General features: G+C 52.7%; 1 protein-coding gene and 1 non-coding gene across 2 annotated transcripts in view; both read left to right on the forward strand.

Moving 5' to 3' along the window:
• The window catches only part of PADI4 (peptidyl arginine deiminase 4), a 38,341-nt gene extending 20,788 nt beyond the window's left edge, over window positions 1-17,553 (forward strand). Inside the window, 12 exon segments of the mRNA XM_059899616.1 lie at window positions 808-933; window positions 2,235-2,413; window positions 2,548-2,651; window positions 3,588-3,699; window positions 5,364-5,471; window positions 11,781-11,864; window positions 11,866-11,936; window positions 13,354-13,495; window positions 13,747-13,849; window positions 14,690-14,760; window positions 15,305-15,445; window positions 17,320-17,553. Of these exon segments, the coding sequence (XP_059755599.1) occupies window positions 808-933; window positions 2,235-2,413; window positions 2,548-2,651; window positions 3,588-3,699; window positions 5,364-5,471; window positions 11,781-11,864; window positions 11,866-11,936; window positions 13,354-13,495; window positions 13,747-13,849; window positions 14,690-14,760; window positions 15,305-15,445; window positions 17,320-17,553 (1,475 nt within the window).
• On the forward strand, window positions 7,113-7,243 carry LOC132354916 (small nucleolar RNA SNORA18). Its single transcript, XR_009499463.1, has one exon. It is a non-coding gene; the product is annotated as a small nucleolar RNA SNORA18 (small nucleolar RNA).
• Window positions 17,554-18,010: the final 457 nt, after the last annotated feature.

Here is an 18,010-nt window from a genome sequence, read left to right on the forward strand (position 1 = left end):
CCTGCACTGGAGGAGGGCACTGAGGGAGGCAGGATCATTTGGCCAGGGCAGCAGCTGCCGCCTTCCTGGGGAGTTGCTAGAAGGGCCTAGAAATGGATGCATTTTAAAGTTGCGTGGAGTTGGCCTGGCCTGATGCCAGGGAGCAGCTTCTACACGGTGCCTGGCACCCAGTAATAATCAAACAGCCCGTATGTACCCTCCCAGGATGCCGGGCGCTGTAATACGCACTTTACACATGTGACTGCACCCTTCCCTCCGTGTGGGCTCTGCGCTTAGCCCTGTGTTTTTACGAGGAAGCAGAGGCACGGAGAGCTGAAATACCTCCCCAGGCTCACACAGATCCAGGGTTCAAGCCCCGCCCACTCCAGTGCCCTTGACCACGTGACTCTTGTCCAGCCTCTGACTCTCGTCCAGCTTCAATCTCCCCAAGCCTTTGCCGGCCACTGTTCAGGTTGGCTCACTTCCCACGCAGGCCCCGGGGAGAAACCTTTCCACTCATTCACCCCACAAATAATTATTGAGCACCTGCCTTGTGCTAGGCATTGTTCTAGATGCTTCTCGGAGCTGGGAATAGAGCAACAAACAAGATAAATGTAATTTCTGCTTTGGCGAGCTTACATCCTAAGCTCATCCTAGTGGGAGAGGACCAAAACCTTGAATTCCTTTAATTCTAAAATGAAAAATATTGTTTAAATACTGGAAAGAGCATAAGGAAAATAAAGCCAGGTGACGTGATGAAGGGTGGTCTTGGTGAGGGGGGCGTAGTCTCAGGGGCCTGCGTCTCAGGCCACGCCCTTCTCATTCCAGACCTGAAGGACATGTCCTTGGTGACCCTGAGCACGAAGACCCCCAGGGACTTCTTCAGCAAGCACCAGCTGGTGCCCCATGTGGCCAAATCCGAGATGGACAAAGTCAGGGTGTTTCGAGCCAATGGTGAGTCGCCCTTGGCCGTCACCTTGGTGTTCCCTTCCCACCCCAGCCAATGGGACTCAGCCCCTTCACACACACGTCAGTGAATAATTCCCGAGCACCTACCCTGTGCCAGGTTCTAAGAACCGAGGATGCAGCAGTGAGCAAGATGGACACCTCTGCCCATTACCTTGTAGAAAGGGCACAGACAAAATGCAGGCAAACAAGATGATGTCTGGGGCTGGATGAGCACTGAGAAGGAAATGACCTCCCTCCCAAGGTAGTGCTGGGCTCGGCTCTAGGCACAGGGCAAGGAGCAAAGAACAAAACAAAGTCCCTGCCCTCATGTCACTTTCATCTCAGCAGGTTGAGAGCAATGATATGTAAAATCATTAAGTAAAGTGTCTAGTGCCTCAGACGGCATTAAATGCTACACAGAAGGATGCAACAGCAAAGAGGAAGAGAACGAGGGGTGTGGGGAAGGGGGGCCGGGGAAGGCTTCCCCCAGAAGGTGTCACTGAGCAGACGGAGGTGTGGGAACACCCAGGGGAAGGGCACTCCTGGCAGAGGAAACCACAAGTGCAAAGGCCCTGAGGTGGGATGTGCCCATGGGCTTGAGGAATGTAGGGAGGCCGGCTCCGCTGGAGTGCATCATGCAAAGGTTAAGCGGGGGATGAGGGTGGAGAAGAAAGGCCAGAGGGGAAGGGGCTGGGTCAGGGAGGCAGGAAATGACTGTGGCTTTTAGTCTGTGGGAGGTGGGGGGCCATCTGAGGGCTGTGCAGAGGTGCAACTTGATCTGACTTCCATTCAAACCACAGCGATTAGACTGACATTGGTTTGGCCACAAACCAACTCCTTGCCTCTGTGGAGGTATCACCTCCTCCAGGAAGCCTTCCCTGACCTTCCAGAACTTACTACTATTTGTAATTTTGACTGTCTTTGCTCCTCCCTACTTACCCAGGAGACTGTGCACTCCCTGGGGACCAGGACAGTGACTGTCGCCCTGGTCTTTCCAGGTGTCAGCTGAGAGCAGGTGATAGGGAGTGAATGGATGGATGAACGAATGAATGAACTATAATGTATATTGGACTTTCTGTAAAGTTGTGAATGACTCAAGCAACCTCATCACTCCATTCCTGGACCTCCATCGGGAGGGTGAGGGCGGGGCCTTTAGTCCTTTCCTCCTAAGGGGAGGCTCCTGCCAGATCCAGCTGTGAGGGTTCCTTAGGGGTGAGATGCCATGGCCTTGGGAAGGCATCACACACCAAGAAGACAAGGTCTCAGAAGTAGGGACGCAGACCTGAGCCTCCCCTGCTCTCTCCCAGCAGACAAACAGCCCTCCAGGTACGGCATGATCCTGGGGCCACAGCACCCCTCTCACCCCCTGGAGCTCCAGCACAGACATCACAGCACAGACTTCTACGTGGAGGGCCTGGCTTTCCCAGATGCCAGCTTCCCAGGGCTCATTTCCCTCAATGTCTCCCTGCTGGACACGTCCAACCCAGTAGGCCAAGAGGGGGGATCTAGGCTTCCAGGCTCTGGCCCAGCTGGGGAGGGGGCTCCAAACAGCCACTGGGAAGCAGTAGGTGTTGGGCCCTGGCTGCTGTGACAGTTCCTCCCCTACCCCTCCCCCTGCAGGAGCTCCCCAAGGCCCTGGTTTTCCAAGACAGCGTGGTCTTCCATGTGGCTCCCTGGATCATGACCCCCAATACTCAGCCCCCGAAGGAGGTGTATGTGTGCAGGTGAGGGGCCCTGGAGGGCTGAGGGCGGGGCACAGACACACCCCCAGGGAGAGCCCTGGACCAGGAGCCCATCACGCACTTGCTGTGTAAATGGGGAAAAGGTGATATCTGTGCTATGACTTGCTGAGGGCTGAGGCTTGTTAAGAACCATAAAAAGGTCAGGAAAATCATTATTGGTGGTGTTTCCGTGTCACTATCCTGCCCTGAGGCAGGCCAAGGGCTGCTTTAGCTCCTGGGGGCCTCTAGAGTTGGCCAGACCTGGAAGATGAGAACCCTGGGTCCCTGGGCGAGGCCTCCAGGGCTCCTCAGAGGGCAGCCTGTGAGCCTTCTGCACCAGGAACCCCTGGGCACTCATTTACAATGCACGTGGGCCAACCTCTGAACTGCTGGGTCTCGACTCTGGGGGCGGGACGGGGCCCAGCTGTGTTTTCACAAGTTGCCGGGGGAGGCTCGGCATCCCTCCTGCAGTCTGAGAGCCCCTGCTAACCATGCGGGGTCACAGGGGGACCTTCCCCTCTCCTCTTCCCATTGCTTTGGGGCAGAAGGGGTGAGAATGTAACCCTGTGGTCAGGACACAGGCTGGAAGCCAGCAAGGCCTGGGTTCGAATCCAGATGGCGTGACCTTGACCTCTGACCTCCTCATTCTGTCTCCTCCTCGGTGGAAGGCTGCCCGCTAGTTCCCCTCCTGGGCTGTTACCAGAGTTCAGTGAGCTAAGCTCGCTAAGAGCAGAGAGACAGGGTGAGCTGTGGTCTCTGTCCAGGCTCCAGGTGTCTTGAAGCACCCGCTGTGCCCCTCCCCCACTCCACCCAGCCCTGAGTTCCTGCTCCATCCCTAGAGACACCCCAGGGGTCCAGCTTGCCCCCTCGGAGGCCAGCCAAGGCCACTGGCTGCTGAATCAAGGGCACTAAGGAGATTGTTCTTTCTGTTCTTTCTAGGTTATTTGAAAATGAGGATTTCCTGAAGTCAGGGGCTGCTCTGGCCAAGAAAGCCAGGTGCAAGCTGATGGTCTGTGCCAAGGAGGAGAGCATGAATGATCGGTGGATGCAGGTGCGTGGCCCGGGCGCACAGGAGGCGCATCCCTGAGGGTCAAGGGACACGGGGACCTGGGCTCCTGGGGCTCAGCCGAGCACCTGGCTGGCCACCCTTCCTCAGAGAGTTAGGAGCCTCTGAGGGTCCTCGCAGATGGAGGGCTCAGGCAAGTGACTCCACTGACATCTACTGCGGCCACGTCATGCCCGCCGTGGTCACCAAGATGACCACATTCCTGCTTGAAAGGTCTCAGACAACTTCAGGAAATTGAGGAAATGCTGCAAAGCTCAGGGGGCTGGAGCTCAACCATTCTCCCTAGCAACCTCCCTCCAAGCCAGCCTTCCCGGGCTCGGCCACCAGGCCAGGCCACACCCCTGCTCCAGCACTTTCCATGGCTCCCATCTCCTCCTCCTCAGCTTGCCTCTCAATCTGGCTGTCCCACACCGGCCATACTGGATCACCATTCCGTCTCTGTGCCAGGCTCCCCCTCCACCCCGTCGTGCCATGAGCCCCCTGAGGGCAGAGAGGGAGTCTCATTCAGCTCAGCACCCAGAACCTGGCATTGGCTGGTGCCAGTGGGCAGTTGGCGGGCTGACCGAGCCTCCGTGCCTCTCCTTCCATGCTGCCCGCCCTGCTCCCACCCCATCCCATAGCCCTGCTCCTTCTCTCCAGCCGCCCTCCCCATTCCCACCCCCACGTCCAAATCAGTCCTGTCCAATCCCAGCTCGAATCCCCTCCATAAATGTCCTCAATCCCTCCAGCGGGGAATTCATTCCTCTTTCTTCTAAACCTCCAAATAATACCCTCTCTTCCTTTCCCATCCTTCCACCTGTGTTAAATCAGGTTGAACCAGAAGAAATGGCTGATATGCCACCATGTTTTACCTCCAAGAATGGCAATTTCGGATGGTTCAGCTAATAGTGATGTGTCCAACATCACGCCTGCCTGCTAAAATACAGGCAGGATGTGTACTCGATTCATTTCTGCGCCCTCCCCGTCTCTGCCCCATGGGCTTGGCTGGGGCCTCACCTGCCCTCCTTTGGGGCAGAGCTACCTCTGCCCTCCAGCCTCAGCTCAGCAACGCTCCTTCTCTTTTTTTTAAATTAATTTTTATTGGAGTATAGTTGCTTTGCAATGTTGTGTTAGTTTCTGCTGTACAGCAAAGTGAATCAGTTACACATATACATATATCTTCTCTTTCTTAGATTCCCTTCCCTTTTAGGTCACCACAGAGCATTGAGTAGAGTTCCCTGTGCTATAAAGTAGGTTCTTTTTAAGAACTCTCCTCTGACCCGTCCCAACTGAATCAGGAGTCCCTCCTCCGTGTTCCTGAAGACCCCTCACCTCCCTCCCATCACCTCCTAGCACCGGGTGGTGAGTGCCCAGCTCCTGGATCTCCCCTCGAGGACAGGCTCATACACCATGGGTCCCTGGCATCTGGCCCGGCACTCACCAGGAGCGAGAGTGAAGGGCACGCCATTGTTTCCACTACACGTTGGTTCAAACACAGGACAGTAAGCTCTGCTTTCCTGGAGCCCCTCCTCTGGAGTTGAATATCCCACGTGCGCTTGCCCTTGACTGCAAGGGGGAGAGTGTGGATGGTTCCCCACCCCCATCCCTGCGCTGGGGGTTGAGACCCAGGCAGCGCGTGTAACAGCCTCCCCTCCACTCGCTCTTCACAGGATGAGGTGGAGATCGTCTACATCCAAGCCCCACACAAAACGCTGCCCGTGGTCTTTGACTCCCCAAGGAACAGAGGCCTGAAGGATTTCCCCATCAAATGCGTGCTGGTACGTACTAGGCGGGGATGGGCACCAGCGCTGAAACCCTTGCCTTGAGGCCTCCTTCCTCATTTTCTGTCTCCCACCCCCTCCTGCTGCTGAGCGCCCTGCAGGTGTGCGTCCTGCCCAAGCAGCCATCACACAGGTGGCCGGGGCATTTCTGTTATGTGATGAGATCTGGCTCTTCCTTTCCCAAAGCCCTTTCTGGCCATGAGCTCACTTTGTCCTCAGGAAAACCCTGCCGAGGACATAAGTCCTCCCCACAGATGCTCTTGGGACTTCCCTGGCGGTCCAGTGGATAAGACTTCACGCTTCCACTGCAGGGGGCACGGTTTCGATCCCTGGTCGGAGAGCTAAGATCCCACATACTGTGCAACGCGGCCAAAAAGAAAAAAAAAAAAAGATGCTCTTGCTGGAAGGTGGGGGTAGGGCCAGGACCAGAACCTTCCCCAATGTCCAGCTGGAGGCTCTGTCTTTTGGGTGGGAGTCTGGTCTTTGGGGGGCTCCCTCTGGGACATGGGGATGTTCAGGATCAGAGTGGTCATTTCCTCAGTGTGACTTTATCAGCCAAGGTCTCTACATGTGTTTGGGGGGTGGGGCGAGGGTGACATATTAGTGAGTCATGCTTGACTAACCTGGCAGTTTCGGGCAAACTCAGCAAAGAATAATAATAATAATAGCAATAATAATGGTTACATTTATTGAGCACGCGTTCTGTGGCAGTCACAGGGCTAAATTCTTACATGAGCTGACTCATTTAATCTAACAACCTCTAAGGTAGATGCTATCACTAGGCCCATTTTATAGAGGAGGAAACTGAGGCTCAGAGAGGTGAAGCAGCTTTCCTGAGGTCACACAAAAAGAGAGTGAAGCTAGAATTCAAACTGGGCCATGAGCACCCTGCTCCCTGCTTTCCCAGTAAGACCCCAGGCCTGCGATCTGAGCCTGGACAGCCCCCTAACCTCAGGCACCAGGGAAAACAAAGGAAAGAGTGCGGGGTGCAAGGTTTGTTGTGGGGAATGGCTTTCCAAGGAGCACCCTGTGCCCCAAGGGGAAAGGAAGCGGCCCTGCCCACGCAGGAGGCTTTGAAAGGAAACTTGAGTTTAACTCGCTTGTTCTCCTGTGCTGAGTGGTGCCAATGAGGGGATTTAGTTGGGGTCACTGGTATCTCTCTGCCACAGAATCAGGTTAATCCTGTTTCAGGAACAACAGGATGAATTTGCCAGCTGCGCTGAGACTTTGGCCCTTCTCGCTGATTTCAGTCCTATTGTGTTCAGTGGCCATGTGTCCAAGGGTGAGGAAGGCTAGGCTCTCTGACGTCACCAGCCAGCTGCCAGGCAGACAGACGGACACCGCAGCACAGGTGTCCTCACCCAACCCACAGACAGCCTCGGAAGAGGGGGGCCGCGACGGTCTCTTAGCCACGCTCGTCTGGGGTATTCAAATCACTCAGGAAAAGAATTGGGATCAAAGTCAAACTCCTCGAAAAGGCAACCCTCTTGCACTGTTGGTGGGAATGTAAATTGATGCAGCCACTATGGAGAACAGTATGGAGGTTCCTTAAAAAACTAAAAATAGAACTACCATACGACCCAGCAATCCCACTACTGGGCATATACCCTGAGAAAACCATAATTCAAAAGAGTCATGGTTGAGGTCTATCCCAATGGGGCTTTTTCTGTAAACCTACATTGTTGGAAACGCCTCATAGATTAACTGTGTAGTTTCCTTTACTCATAGAACTACCTGTTAGATCTGTGGGAAAGAACTACAAGACAGAGCTGCCAAGTAAACTATGAAAAACCTAACAAACTTTTTATCTTAGGTATTGGCATATCCCAATGATCTGTACTGTTCTAGGGTGTGATGGCTTAGGAGTGAATATGATTCGAACCTAATACAATTTTAGAGGGTGTCAAATTCAGAACCAGGCAGATCCATCTCCTGACCCTAAACATGGTCCTACAGTAAATCGCTTGAGGAAACTGGATCCCAAAGATTACAGGTGGGGAATTTTGAAGTGTGTCCATATTTCATGGGAGATCAAAGAAGCCTAACTAAAAGAACTGTGGGCTGACTCACATGATAACTTCTTTTTGAAAGGGCTATTTTATCTTGAAGATTATGAGTTTGGAGGAACTAAGGTGATTGGCAGTGGAAAGAATCAGAACATGTGAAATTCCTTAAAAATTTATTGACTTAAATAACTTTGTCTGTGTTACACATAATTAAAAAAAAAAAACCCTCTAAAAAAAAAGAGTCACGTACCACAGCGTTCATTGCAGCTCTATTTACAATAGTCAGGACATGGAAGCAACCTAATTGTCCATCGACAGATGAATGGATAAAGAAGATGTGGCACATATATACAATAGAATATTACTCAGCCATAAAAAGAAACGAAACTGAGTTATTTGTAGTGAGGTGGATGGACCTAGAGTCTGTCATACAGAGTGAAGTAAGTAAGAAAGAGAAAAACAAATACCATATGCTAACACACATATATGGAATCTGAAAAAAAAAAAAAGGTTCTGAAGAACCTAGGGGCAGGACAGGAATAAAGACGCAGATGTAGAGAATGGACTTGAGGACATGGGGAGGGGGAAGGGTAAGCTGGAACGAAGTAAGACAGTGGCATGGACATATATACACTACCAAATCTAAAGTAGATATCTAGTGGGAAGCAGCCACATAGCACAGGGAGATCAGCTCGGTGCTTTGTGACCACCTAGAGGGGTGGGATAGGGAGGGTGGGAGGGAGACGCAAGAAGGAGGGGATATGGGGATATATGTATACATATAGCTGATTCACTTTGTTATGCAGCAGAAACTAACACACCATTGTAAAGCAATTATACACCAATAAAGATGCTTAAAAAAAAAAAAGTCAAACTCCTCACCAGGCAACAGCCCCATCTGCTCCTCCAACCCCGTCATGGGCCACTTTCCCTGTCCCTCACCTGGCTCCAGCCCCACTGGCCTCCTTCCTGTTCTTCAAATGTACCCAACTTGTGCTTGCCCCAGGGCCTTTTCACATGCTGTTCCCGCTTCCCGGTTAGCTTCCCGGTTCACATGTCTGGCTGCTTCTCCACCTTCAGGTCTCAGCTTCAATGCCCTCCTTAGTGAGGCCATCCTGGTACTGAAGGACACATCCGCGCCCCTGGCATTCTCCACTGCAGCACTGCTGGTTCCTTCTGGAGTCTCTGTTATAAATCACTGGACTGTTTACTTTCCATCCTCTGTCTCCCTGCTAGACTGGAAGCACCACAAGGGCAGGGCCTGGGCCGTAGTGCCCGTCACTGTACACCAGGCACTTAGCATGCAGCTTACACATGGTGGGTGTTCTCCCACAAGACGTCAGTACATTTTAAATGGGTCAGTGGAACACCAGTAGCACTTGCCATAAGTAGAAGCGTTGAACCTTGAAGTTAAACAGAATGAAAACAAGAGTGCTATTAAATCCAGCTCCACACAAATGACTGCAAAAACTCTGAACCAGGTTTCGCCCTCCGCTTGTTAAGACGGGAGGTTAGCCGGTATTAAGGATGGATTTGCATCTCCCACTCTGGGACTTTCATCTTTGATGAACCAGAAAGACTGGAGGAGAACTTGGACACATTCTAAGCCTGTGCTGGAACCTGTAGCAAGTAGCACATGTGAGCATCTCCTGCACATCTTGCTCTGGGTTGGGGGGGGCCCTTCTCCAGACCATGGATACCCCTTCATTCGCCTGCAGAAATCCAAGCCTGCAGCCTAGGTAGCTTTCTTCTCATGGCGACAGCCAGGGCAGTGACTTGGATGAATTTGCTATTCATTCATCAAACGTTCTTTGAGCACATACTCTGTGTCCAGCTCTGTTCTAGGCACTTGGAATCTATTGGTGAGCAATGCCAAGGCCCCTGCCCTCATGGAGCTGACATTCTAGCCCAGAGAGATAGACAAGGAACAATATGTTTAATGAATAAATACATTACGTTATATGTTGGGAGGTGAAATCAAGTACTGCAGAAAAAGAAAGAGCAGAATCAAGGGGCTTACAGGTGCCAGAGTGGTGGGGGGATTGGATTGCAATTTTAAATAAAATGGTCAGGGGAGGCCTCTTTGAGAAGCTGACACTGGAGCAAAAACTGGAAAGAGGTGAAGAAGTTGACTCTATAGACGTCTCGGTGAAGAGCGTTCTGGGCGGTGGGACAGCCAGTGCAAAGGCCCTGAGGCAGGGCATGCCTGGCACGTTCACAGAATAGTGAGGAGGCCTGAAGGGGTGGAGCTGAGTGAGCAAGAGGCAAAGTGGTAGGAGAGGCAGAGAGGTGATGGGGATGAGGTGTAGTGGGGAGACGGATCCTGTGAGCTTCCTGGCCATCGTAAGGCCATTTGTTTAGAATCTGAGAAACCGGGGAATCATTGCAGAGTCTTAAACAGAGGATGATTATGATCTGATTGATGTTATTAAAGAGAACCTCTGGCTGCCCACTGAGAATGGATGGCAGCGGGGCAAGGGTGGGAGCAGGGAGAGTGGGGATGAGGCTGGTGCTGTAACTGGTGAAAGATGATGGGGTTGCAGACCAGGGGAGCAGGGGAGGGGGTGAGAAACGGCCAGATTTGGGATATGCTTTGAGGACAGAGCCAATAGGATTTCCTGATGCTGTGAGGGAGTGACAAGCCTAGGTGACTTCAGGTTTTGACCCTTGTGAGTGGCAGGTGTCATCCCTTGAGATGGGAGCACTGAGGGAGGAACAGGGGACAAGGGGCTGGGAAGCGGGGATCAGCAGTTCTGTTTGGGGCAAATGTGAGATATTTAGGCAACATCCAAGTGGGACGTTGCACCACATGTACGGCGTTTGGGAGGGAAATGCAGACTGAGATATAAACGTGGGCATGGTCAGCACGTGGATGGTATTTCATGAGACTGGGTGAGATCATCAAAGGAGGGAGTGAATCAAGGCCCGGGTCTGGGGCCCCCAGTACACAGGAGGCTGAGAGGGAGGAATGGCCGAAGCCAAGTGCAGAAAGTGTGGGAGGGACGTGGGGGTGACCAGCTGACTCGGATGCTGCTAATGGACAAGGAAGCCTGGGCACTGCCCATTGGGTTTAGCTGTGTGACCACGAAGACCTCGAGGGAGCCTCAAGGGAGCAGTGTTGATGGCCCAGCTGGGGAGGAAGTCAGGTTGGCATGGGTTTTAGAGAGAAAGGGAGGATTTGGAAATGATGGTTTTTAGACTTATGCTATCACAGACCTCCTTGAGACTAGTCATCTTCCCAGAAAAACGCACCCAAGTTCACTATCTGGAATCTGTTTTCAGGGAGTCTGTGGCCCCCATGAAGCCCCAGGGTACAGACCATCGACTTGTAGGAAGCAGAGTTACAGGTGCAGTAAGTAGACCGAATGATGGCTCCTCAAATGTGGCCTAATCCCCAGAACCAGATGCTGTCTTACACGGCAACAGGGGCTTTGCAGATGTGATTAAGTTAGGGATCTTGAGATGGGAATTCTCAGGATCTGGGTGGGCTCTATGTAATCACAACGCTCCTTGTGAGAGGGAGGAAGGCGGGTTGCGGTGGGAAAAGGCATGTGATGACAGCAACAGAGGTTGGAGTGATGGGCATTGTAGAGATGGAAGAAGAGGCGACCAGCCGACGTGGCCACTAGAAGCTGATAAAGGAAAGAAAATGGATTCTCTGCCAGAGCCTCCAAAAGGAACCAACATGCCACCCCTTGATTTTAGCCCAGTGAAACTGATTTCAGACTTCTGACCTCAGAACCGTCAGAGATAAATATGTGTTGTTTGAAGCCACTAATTGGGTTACAGCAGCAGCTGGAAACTAATACGGGAGTGAGAGGTGTGTCACCTGCCCAGTCTTCTCGTGAAGATAGAGATGTCACAGCCATTTGGGGAGGTTCATTCCAGCCCGAAGTCAGGATGCAGCCCCATTGGACCAAGAGGGCCTGTTGTAGAGACAGTTCAAATCCCAGTCCTGCAAACTGGCTCTGGAACCTGAAGAGCCACACACCACTCTGACCTTAGTTTCTGCTCTGAAAATGAGGTTAAAAATGAGATCTTACAGATTCATTATTACACCCGAGTTAAGGTTAATGAAGCAGCGGGTGCCCATTAGGGACTCTTACAGATCCTGGTCCCTTTTCTTGCCCCCCTGACTCAGCTTTCCTTCAATATTCCACACATAATAATGAGACCTGCTCTGAACCAGCTGCTGAAAGGTTACTCCCTGTGACCAGGCTAATCTTTAAACCTGGACCCCACCCTCTCTTCACCCAGGGACTAAGTTCTCTAACTCTTGGCACTGCTTCTCCCATCTCAGGGTCCAGATTTTGGCTACATGACTCGAGTGCCCCAAACAGGGAGAGTTACTGACCTCGACTCCTTTGGGAACCTGGAAGTGAGCCCCCCCGGTGACAGTCGGGGAGAAGGAATACCCGCTGGGCAGGATTCTCATTGGGGACAGTGGTTACCCCAGGTAAGTAGGGGAGGGGGGGAGAGGGGTGGCCGGGACCCAGGGATGCTGGGGAAAAGCAGAGGCCAGAGCAGAAGGCTTCCCTACTTGCTCCCAGACCAAGAAGGCTCAACAAACTTGAGGGGGTATGAGAGCAATCAAAATACACAGCAAGGAATACCTGCTGAGGAGCCCAACAGTTCCAAGCTCAAAGTCCAGCTCTGCCACTTACACACTTTTGGTAGGTAAATATTTACTGAGCACCTACTATGTGCACGGCACTGTGCTAGGAGCTAGGAAGGAATGTAGCCATGAACGTGACAGATAGGTCCCTGCCACTATTCTAGTGGGGGAGACACATAATAGAAAAGCAAACAAATAAGATAATTTCAAACAGTGAAGAGAGCACAAAAGAGAGGGGCAGAGGAAGAGTGGGAACTATGTTAAGGTGACCGGAGAGGGCCTCTCTGGGGAGGGGGCTTTTGAGCTGAGGACTGATGACAAGGAGGACATGGCTGTATGGACATCTGGGGTGGAGGGTTCCTGGCAGACGAAAGAGCATGGGCAAAGACCCTGTGGCAGGAATAGCTTAGTGCAGGGGTCCCCAGCACCCGGCCACGGACTGGTACCTGTCCGAGGCCTGTTAGGAACCGGGCCCCCAGCAGGAGGTGAGCAGCAGGCAAGTGAGCAAGTGAAGCTTCATCTGTATGTACAGCCGCTCCCCAATGCTCGCATTTCCGCCTGAGCTCTGCCTCCTGTCAGCACTATGGTGAGTTGTACAATTATCTCATTATATATTACGATGTAATAATAATAGAAATAAAGTGCACAATAAATGTAATGCACTTGAATCATCCTGAAACCATCTCCCGCCATCCCCCATCCCCGTCCATGGAAAAATTGTCTTCCACGAAACCGGTCCCTGGTGTCAAAAAGGTTGGAGACCTCTGGCTTAGTGGGTTCAAGCAGGCCAGAGTGGCTAAAACAGACTGAGCAAGAGAAAGAGCAAAGGGCTAGATCACAAAGGACCTTGGAGGTCAGAGCAAGAGGAAAACTGATGTCCCCAAGGGCACACAGCTAATAAGAGTTCACCGACTCAGTGGGACCAGCTCCAGACCCCACGTTTACTCACAACACCAGCATCTAGGCTGAGTCAACAGGCAGTGCTTTCTGAAGCTAAGCTCTGGTCCTACTTACCTTACTGACTCCATGCCTCAGTTTTCCCCAACAAAACTGGGGTGACAATTTCTAAATTTCTCAGATGTTAGGAGATATAATAATAATAAAAAAAGGCATCCCAGGGTCCTGAATCCCTTCCCTGAAGGAGAACCTTGACCCCTTCGCCAAGTCCCAGTCCCGCAGAGACTTCCTTGTTAATCCCCACCCTTGTTGGCTCCCCCACCCCCATCTCCCCATAACCCCTTTAACCCCGCATTGGCAGCAAGGAAAGCCAGGAGATGCACCAGGACCTGCAGGATTTCCTCAGTGCCCAGCAGGTGCAGGCCCCTGTGAAACTCTACTCCGACTGGCTGTCTGTGGGCCACGAGGATGAGTTCCTGAGCTTCATTCCAGTGCACAAGAAGGTGCAGTCTGGGGGGCTGCCTGGAGGAAGCCACATGCCTCCTTCTTGGGTTTCCAAACACAGCTCTGCCTCTGCCTGGGGGTGACTGACCTTACCTTCCTGACTCTGTTTTTCCCTCACCCCCAGGAGGGGGCATGTAAGAGGTGGCCTGCCCAGGTCGAAGCCCACACTCCCCGTACCCTCAGCAGAGCCTTCCTCCTTAGGAGACCCAGGGGCAAAGCTGACCTCTGACCCCAGGGTTTCTGCCTCCAGGGCTTCCGGCTGCTCCTGGCCAGCCCCAGGTCCTGCTACAAACTGTTCCAGGAGCGGATGAAGGACGGCCATGGGGAGGCTCTGCTGTTCCAAGGGGTCAAGAGTAAGTTGGCCATGCCTGTTCTTTTACCTGGGAAACTTCCTCTGCCTTCACATGGTCTCCTATTGCCAGACGGAATCATTCAGGCAACAGACATCTTCTGAGCAGCCACTGAGCACCAGGCTTTGTGCTAAGTGCTGGGGATGCTGTATGAACAGGGCAGAATAGCTCCCTGCCCTCAGGACCCACAGTCCGGGGCAAAGTGAGTGAAGGAAACAACTAAACACAGGGGCATTAAGGGGTGTCTGGGAGGAGCTCAAGGAAGGCTTCCTGGAGGAGGTGAAGATCAAGCATGAGCGTGAGAGATGAGCAGGAGTTGGCCAGGCAAATGGGGCAGTGGGATGGGAGGAAGAGAGATATTCCAGACAGAAGGAACAGCAAAGGTGCAGAGGCAGGAGAGCACAAGATGTGTTTGAGGACCTGAAGAAAGTTCAGTCTGGGTGGAGCACAGAATGAAATATGTTTTTCAGTGAAGTCCACAGACACTGGCCAGAGTCAGAGGTTGAAGTCACCATGGCTGAGAGTTTTCACCTAATATCTGTATATGTCCTGTAGCATCAGGCAATGGTCAGACCTCTGTTTGCCCCTCCGGAAACGGGATCCCTTTGGAGATAAGAGAATTTAAGGGAGCAAAGGTAACACTCTTAATGAGAACTTACCCTGGTAGATTATTTTATTAAAGTCATCTGCCTCCCAGATGCTCATAATAAACCTATATGTTAGGAATCATTGCTGCCCCCATTTTATAGATGGGAAAACTGAGCCCCGACTGGACCTGCTGGGAAGAGCAAAATGGACCTCTGAATTCATCTGCTTTTTTTCTTTTCTTTTTCTCCATGACAGACAAAACCCAGCAGAAAGTAAAGGACATTCTGTCAAACGAGAAACTGAGAGAACATAATTCATATGTGGAGGTACTAGCCTGGCTGCCCAGGAAATGCCATACCCCGGGCAGACCTGACACCCCCACCCCCACCTCCAGCCCCCTTCCCTGAGGTTAGAGGCCCAAGGCAGAGCCTTCCACGGGCTCCGTGATGAACAGCCCTGGGATTTGGGTCAATGTGTGCGTGAGAGAGAGAAAGAGGGAGAGGAGACCTCGGTCACCACTACAGGAACACACACAAGGTGATGCACGGAAGAGAGAGAATTGGCAAAGCTGGAGTTGGAGAAAGATGGGGGAAACTCTCAGAAACAGAGGGACAGAGGCAGGAGAGAGGCCAAGCGCTGGAGTGACCGGAAAGGCAGGGACACAGAAGCAGAAATGAGAGGCAGAGGGACTGAGCAGAGGGAGGGAAGGAGGGAGGAAAAGGAGGTGCCCATCACCGCCTTCCTGACCCTGTCCCTGGTCCTTCCCCTGGCCGGCCTCGGCTCCACCTGCCCCTCCCCCACGGCAGCCCGCGCCCCGCCCCCTGCTAGCCCCGCCCCACCCACCGCCGTCCCCTCCTCCCGCCCCCCCAGAAATGCATCGACTGGAACTGGAACCGGGAGGTGCTGAAGCCGGAGCTGACGGAGCGGGACATCGTGGATGTCCCCCAGCTCTTCAAGCTCCAGAAAGTCTTCAAAGAGACCCTCAAGGCCAAAGCCTTTTTCCCAAACATGGTGAGGAAGTGACCTTCTGAGTAGCCTTAAGTCTGAGAGGCCAGCTGGGCACTGGGTCCAGGAGGCTTGGTTGTCTCCTCACCCGTTGGGGTTTGCACGGCCCTATCCGCCTTACAGAGGCTTTAGGCAACCACCTGGGGGTCAAAGACTATCATTGCCCCCACTTTACAGATGATGCCCAGGGAGACCAGGTCCCTGGCAAGAGGTGGGATTCAGAGCTGGGATTCAGAGTCTGGGGTCTGGCTGAACTGCCCGTTGTGGACTTCCGGTGGCGGGTGAGGTGGGAATGGGGCAGGTTTTGGTGGGGGAGACAAGCAACAAGCAAGATGCTCTCAGGTCGAATTAAGTACCATGAAGGGAATAAAGGTGGGACACTTTTTCAGACTGGTCCAGGAAGGCCTCTCTGAGGAGGTTAGGCTGGCACTGCCTGGGCTAAGTGGGACTCACCTGTCTGAAGGTGAACTTGAGGGAGATCCACTTTTGTCGAGAACTTTTAACCGATCCCAGCACCATCTTGAAGTCATCTAGTATATATTTCCCATCCCTCTGCCCTCCTGCTCTATCTCTTCCAAGAATACCCAAAGGCCAGGCAGAAACCTCACCCAATACTACTGGGGTCCTTCAGCCCCCTCTCCTGCTGCAGCTGCGGATTACAGTTCAGGGAAGAGCCAGTAGTCCCTGGCACAGTGGTCCTCAAACTGGGTCCTCCAGGGCCCTGGGGTTCCAAGGTAGGACCTCAAATGCAGTGGTTTAGATTTTTTCTGTTCATGCATTGAAGTGCTGCAGAAGATTTTGTTTAGAATAAACCTTCCTTGGCTAAAACGAGACAGGAGGGGGCACCCTCCTCTTAACCCCCGGAATAAAATTGGCCCCAGGCATTTCATTTTTTCTCCAGTTTAGCCCAGCCAGGCAAGAAAGCTGATGCCGACGGCTGGGGGATGAGGCATCTCAGATGAAGTAACCAGCTATGCTGAGGGCCGACTTGGTACCTCCACTGTGCGAGGCCCCAGAGAGAGCTGGAGCCTGAGCCATGACTCTCCCAGGAGCCCCGTGATGGGAGGTGGGGGCGTGGGCCTGGGCGTGGAACAGGCGGAGAAACGAAGAGTGCCAGGCACTCGGCACTGGCTGCATCTGAGCAGTGAGATGCCCCTTCAGTGACTCATAAGCCCTGGTGACTGACTCCGTGCTTACTACGAGCTGGCACAGACTCTGCACACAGGTTCTTATCCAATTGTCATAGCAATGGAAATGTGTTTGGGCTCTTTTTGCTGATGGGGCTCAGAGAGGCGAAGTGACTTGCCTAAGGCCACATAGCTATATAATAGTAGTGCTGGGATTCAAATCCATGTTGGCCTGGAGCCAAAATCCTCATCCTTTCACCTCACCAGGCCACTTCCCAATATAATGGAGGAAACATAGTCATTTACATAAGGTACAACATATGGAAAGTGCCCCAAAATAGGTAGTCACTTATTCACCAGATCATATCAACAGATGTTTATTAAGTGCCTACTCTGTGCCAGGCACTGTGCTGGGAGCTATGGAAACACAGAGGAGGATGACTAATTCACAGGCAGCTTCACGGAGGCGGTGGTACTTGAGCTGGGCCTTGAGTAATCGAGTTTGCCAGAGGGTGGCAGTGGGGAAGGAGAGAACAGTGTTAACAATGTGGACCCCGGAGTCCGACAGAATTGAGTATAAGTCCTAGACTCGCTGGGTGGCCTTAAGTAGCTCATGTTACAGGTCTGGGCCTCAGTTTGCTCATCTGTGAAGTGGGGCTGTTATTTCCAAAGGTCAGAAGAGGAAGGGGGCCCTCAGATGGTGCCGCAGGCTGCATGCTGCTGCCCCTGACCTGGGCTCCCGCTTCTTTGCAGGTGAACATGCTGGTGCTGGGGAAGCACCTGGGCATCCCCAAGCCCTTTGGGCCCATCATCAACGGCCGCTGCTGCCTGGAGGAGAAGGTGCGGTCCCTGCTGGAGCCGCTGGGCCTCCACTGCACCTTCATCGATGACATCTACACCTACCATGTTCAGCACGGGGACGTGCACTGCGGCACCAACGTGCGCCAGCAGCCCTTCTCCTTCAAGTGGTGGTTCATGGTGCCCTGAGCCCATCCCCACCCCCCAAGCTCCTGGCCAGAGGCTCTGGTCCCCTGCAGTGAGGCACAGCAAGAGCTCTTGGGGACATTTTGGCTCCCGGAGTGGGGTGGGGGATCACCCTCTGGGCAGTGGCTTGATTCCTTCCCCTGTGCCCCAGCCCCTGGAATCCTCACCGAGGACCCCAACATGGTCGTGGCATTGAAAACTCACTTCTGCTGTGAGAAGCTGCAATGATGTTTTACAGTCACTTTGTATGTGAGGTCAAGCTAATGCTCCTGGCATTCATTCATTTATTCATTCACTCATTCACTCACTGTCATGGTCGAATTGAATATTACAAACTTGAAGTTTCGACCAGGATACATTGAAGGCCAACATTCCTGCGTCTGTCTTTCTTTCCCGGGCATACATTTGGTCTATAAAATTTTCTATGATCTGAGCCTAGTTGATTCTAAGCTTCCCAAGG

Source organism: Balaenoptera ricei, chromosome 1, assembly GCF_028023285.1.
Source record: "Balaenoptera ricei isolate mBalRic1 chromosome 1, mBalRic1.hap2, whole genome shotgun sequence".
In the NCBI taxonomy this organism is placed as follows: domain Eukaryota; kingdom Metazoa; phylum Chordata; class Mammalia; order Artiodactyla; family Balaenopteridae; genus Balaenoptera; species Balaenoptera ricei.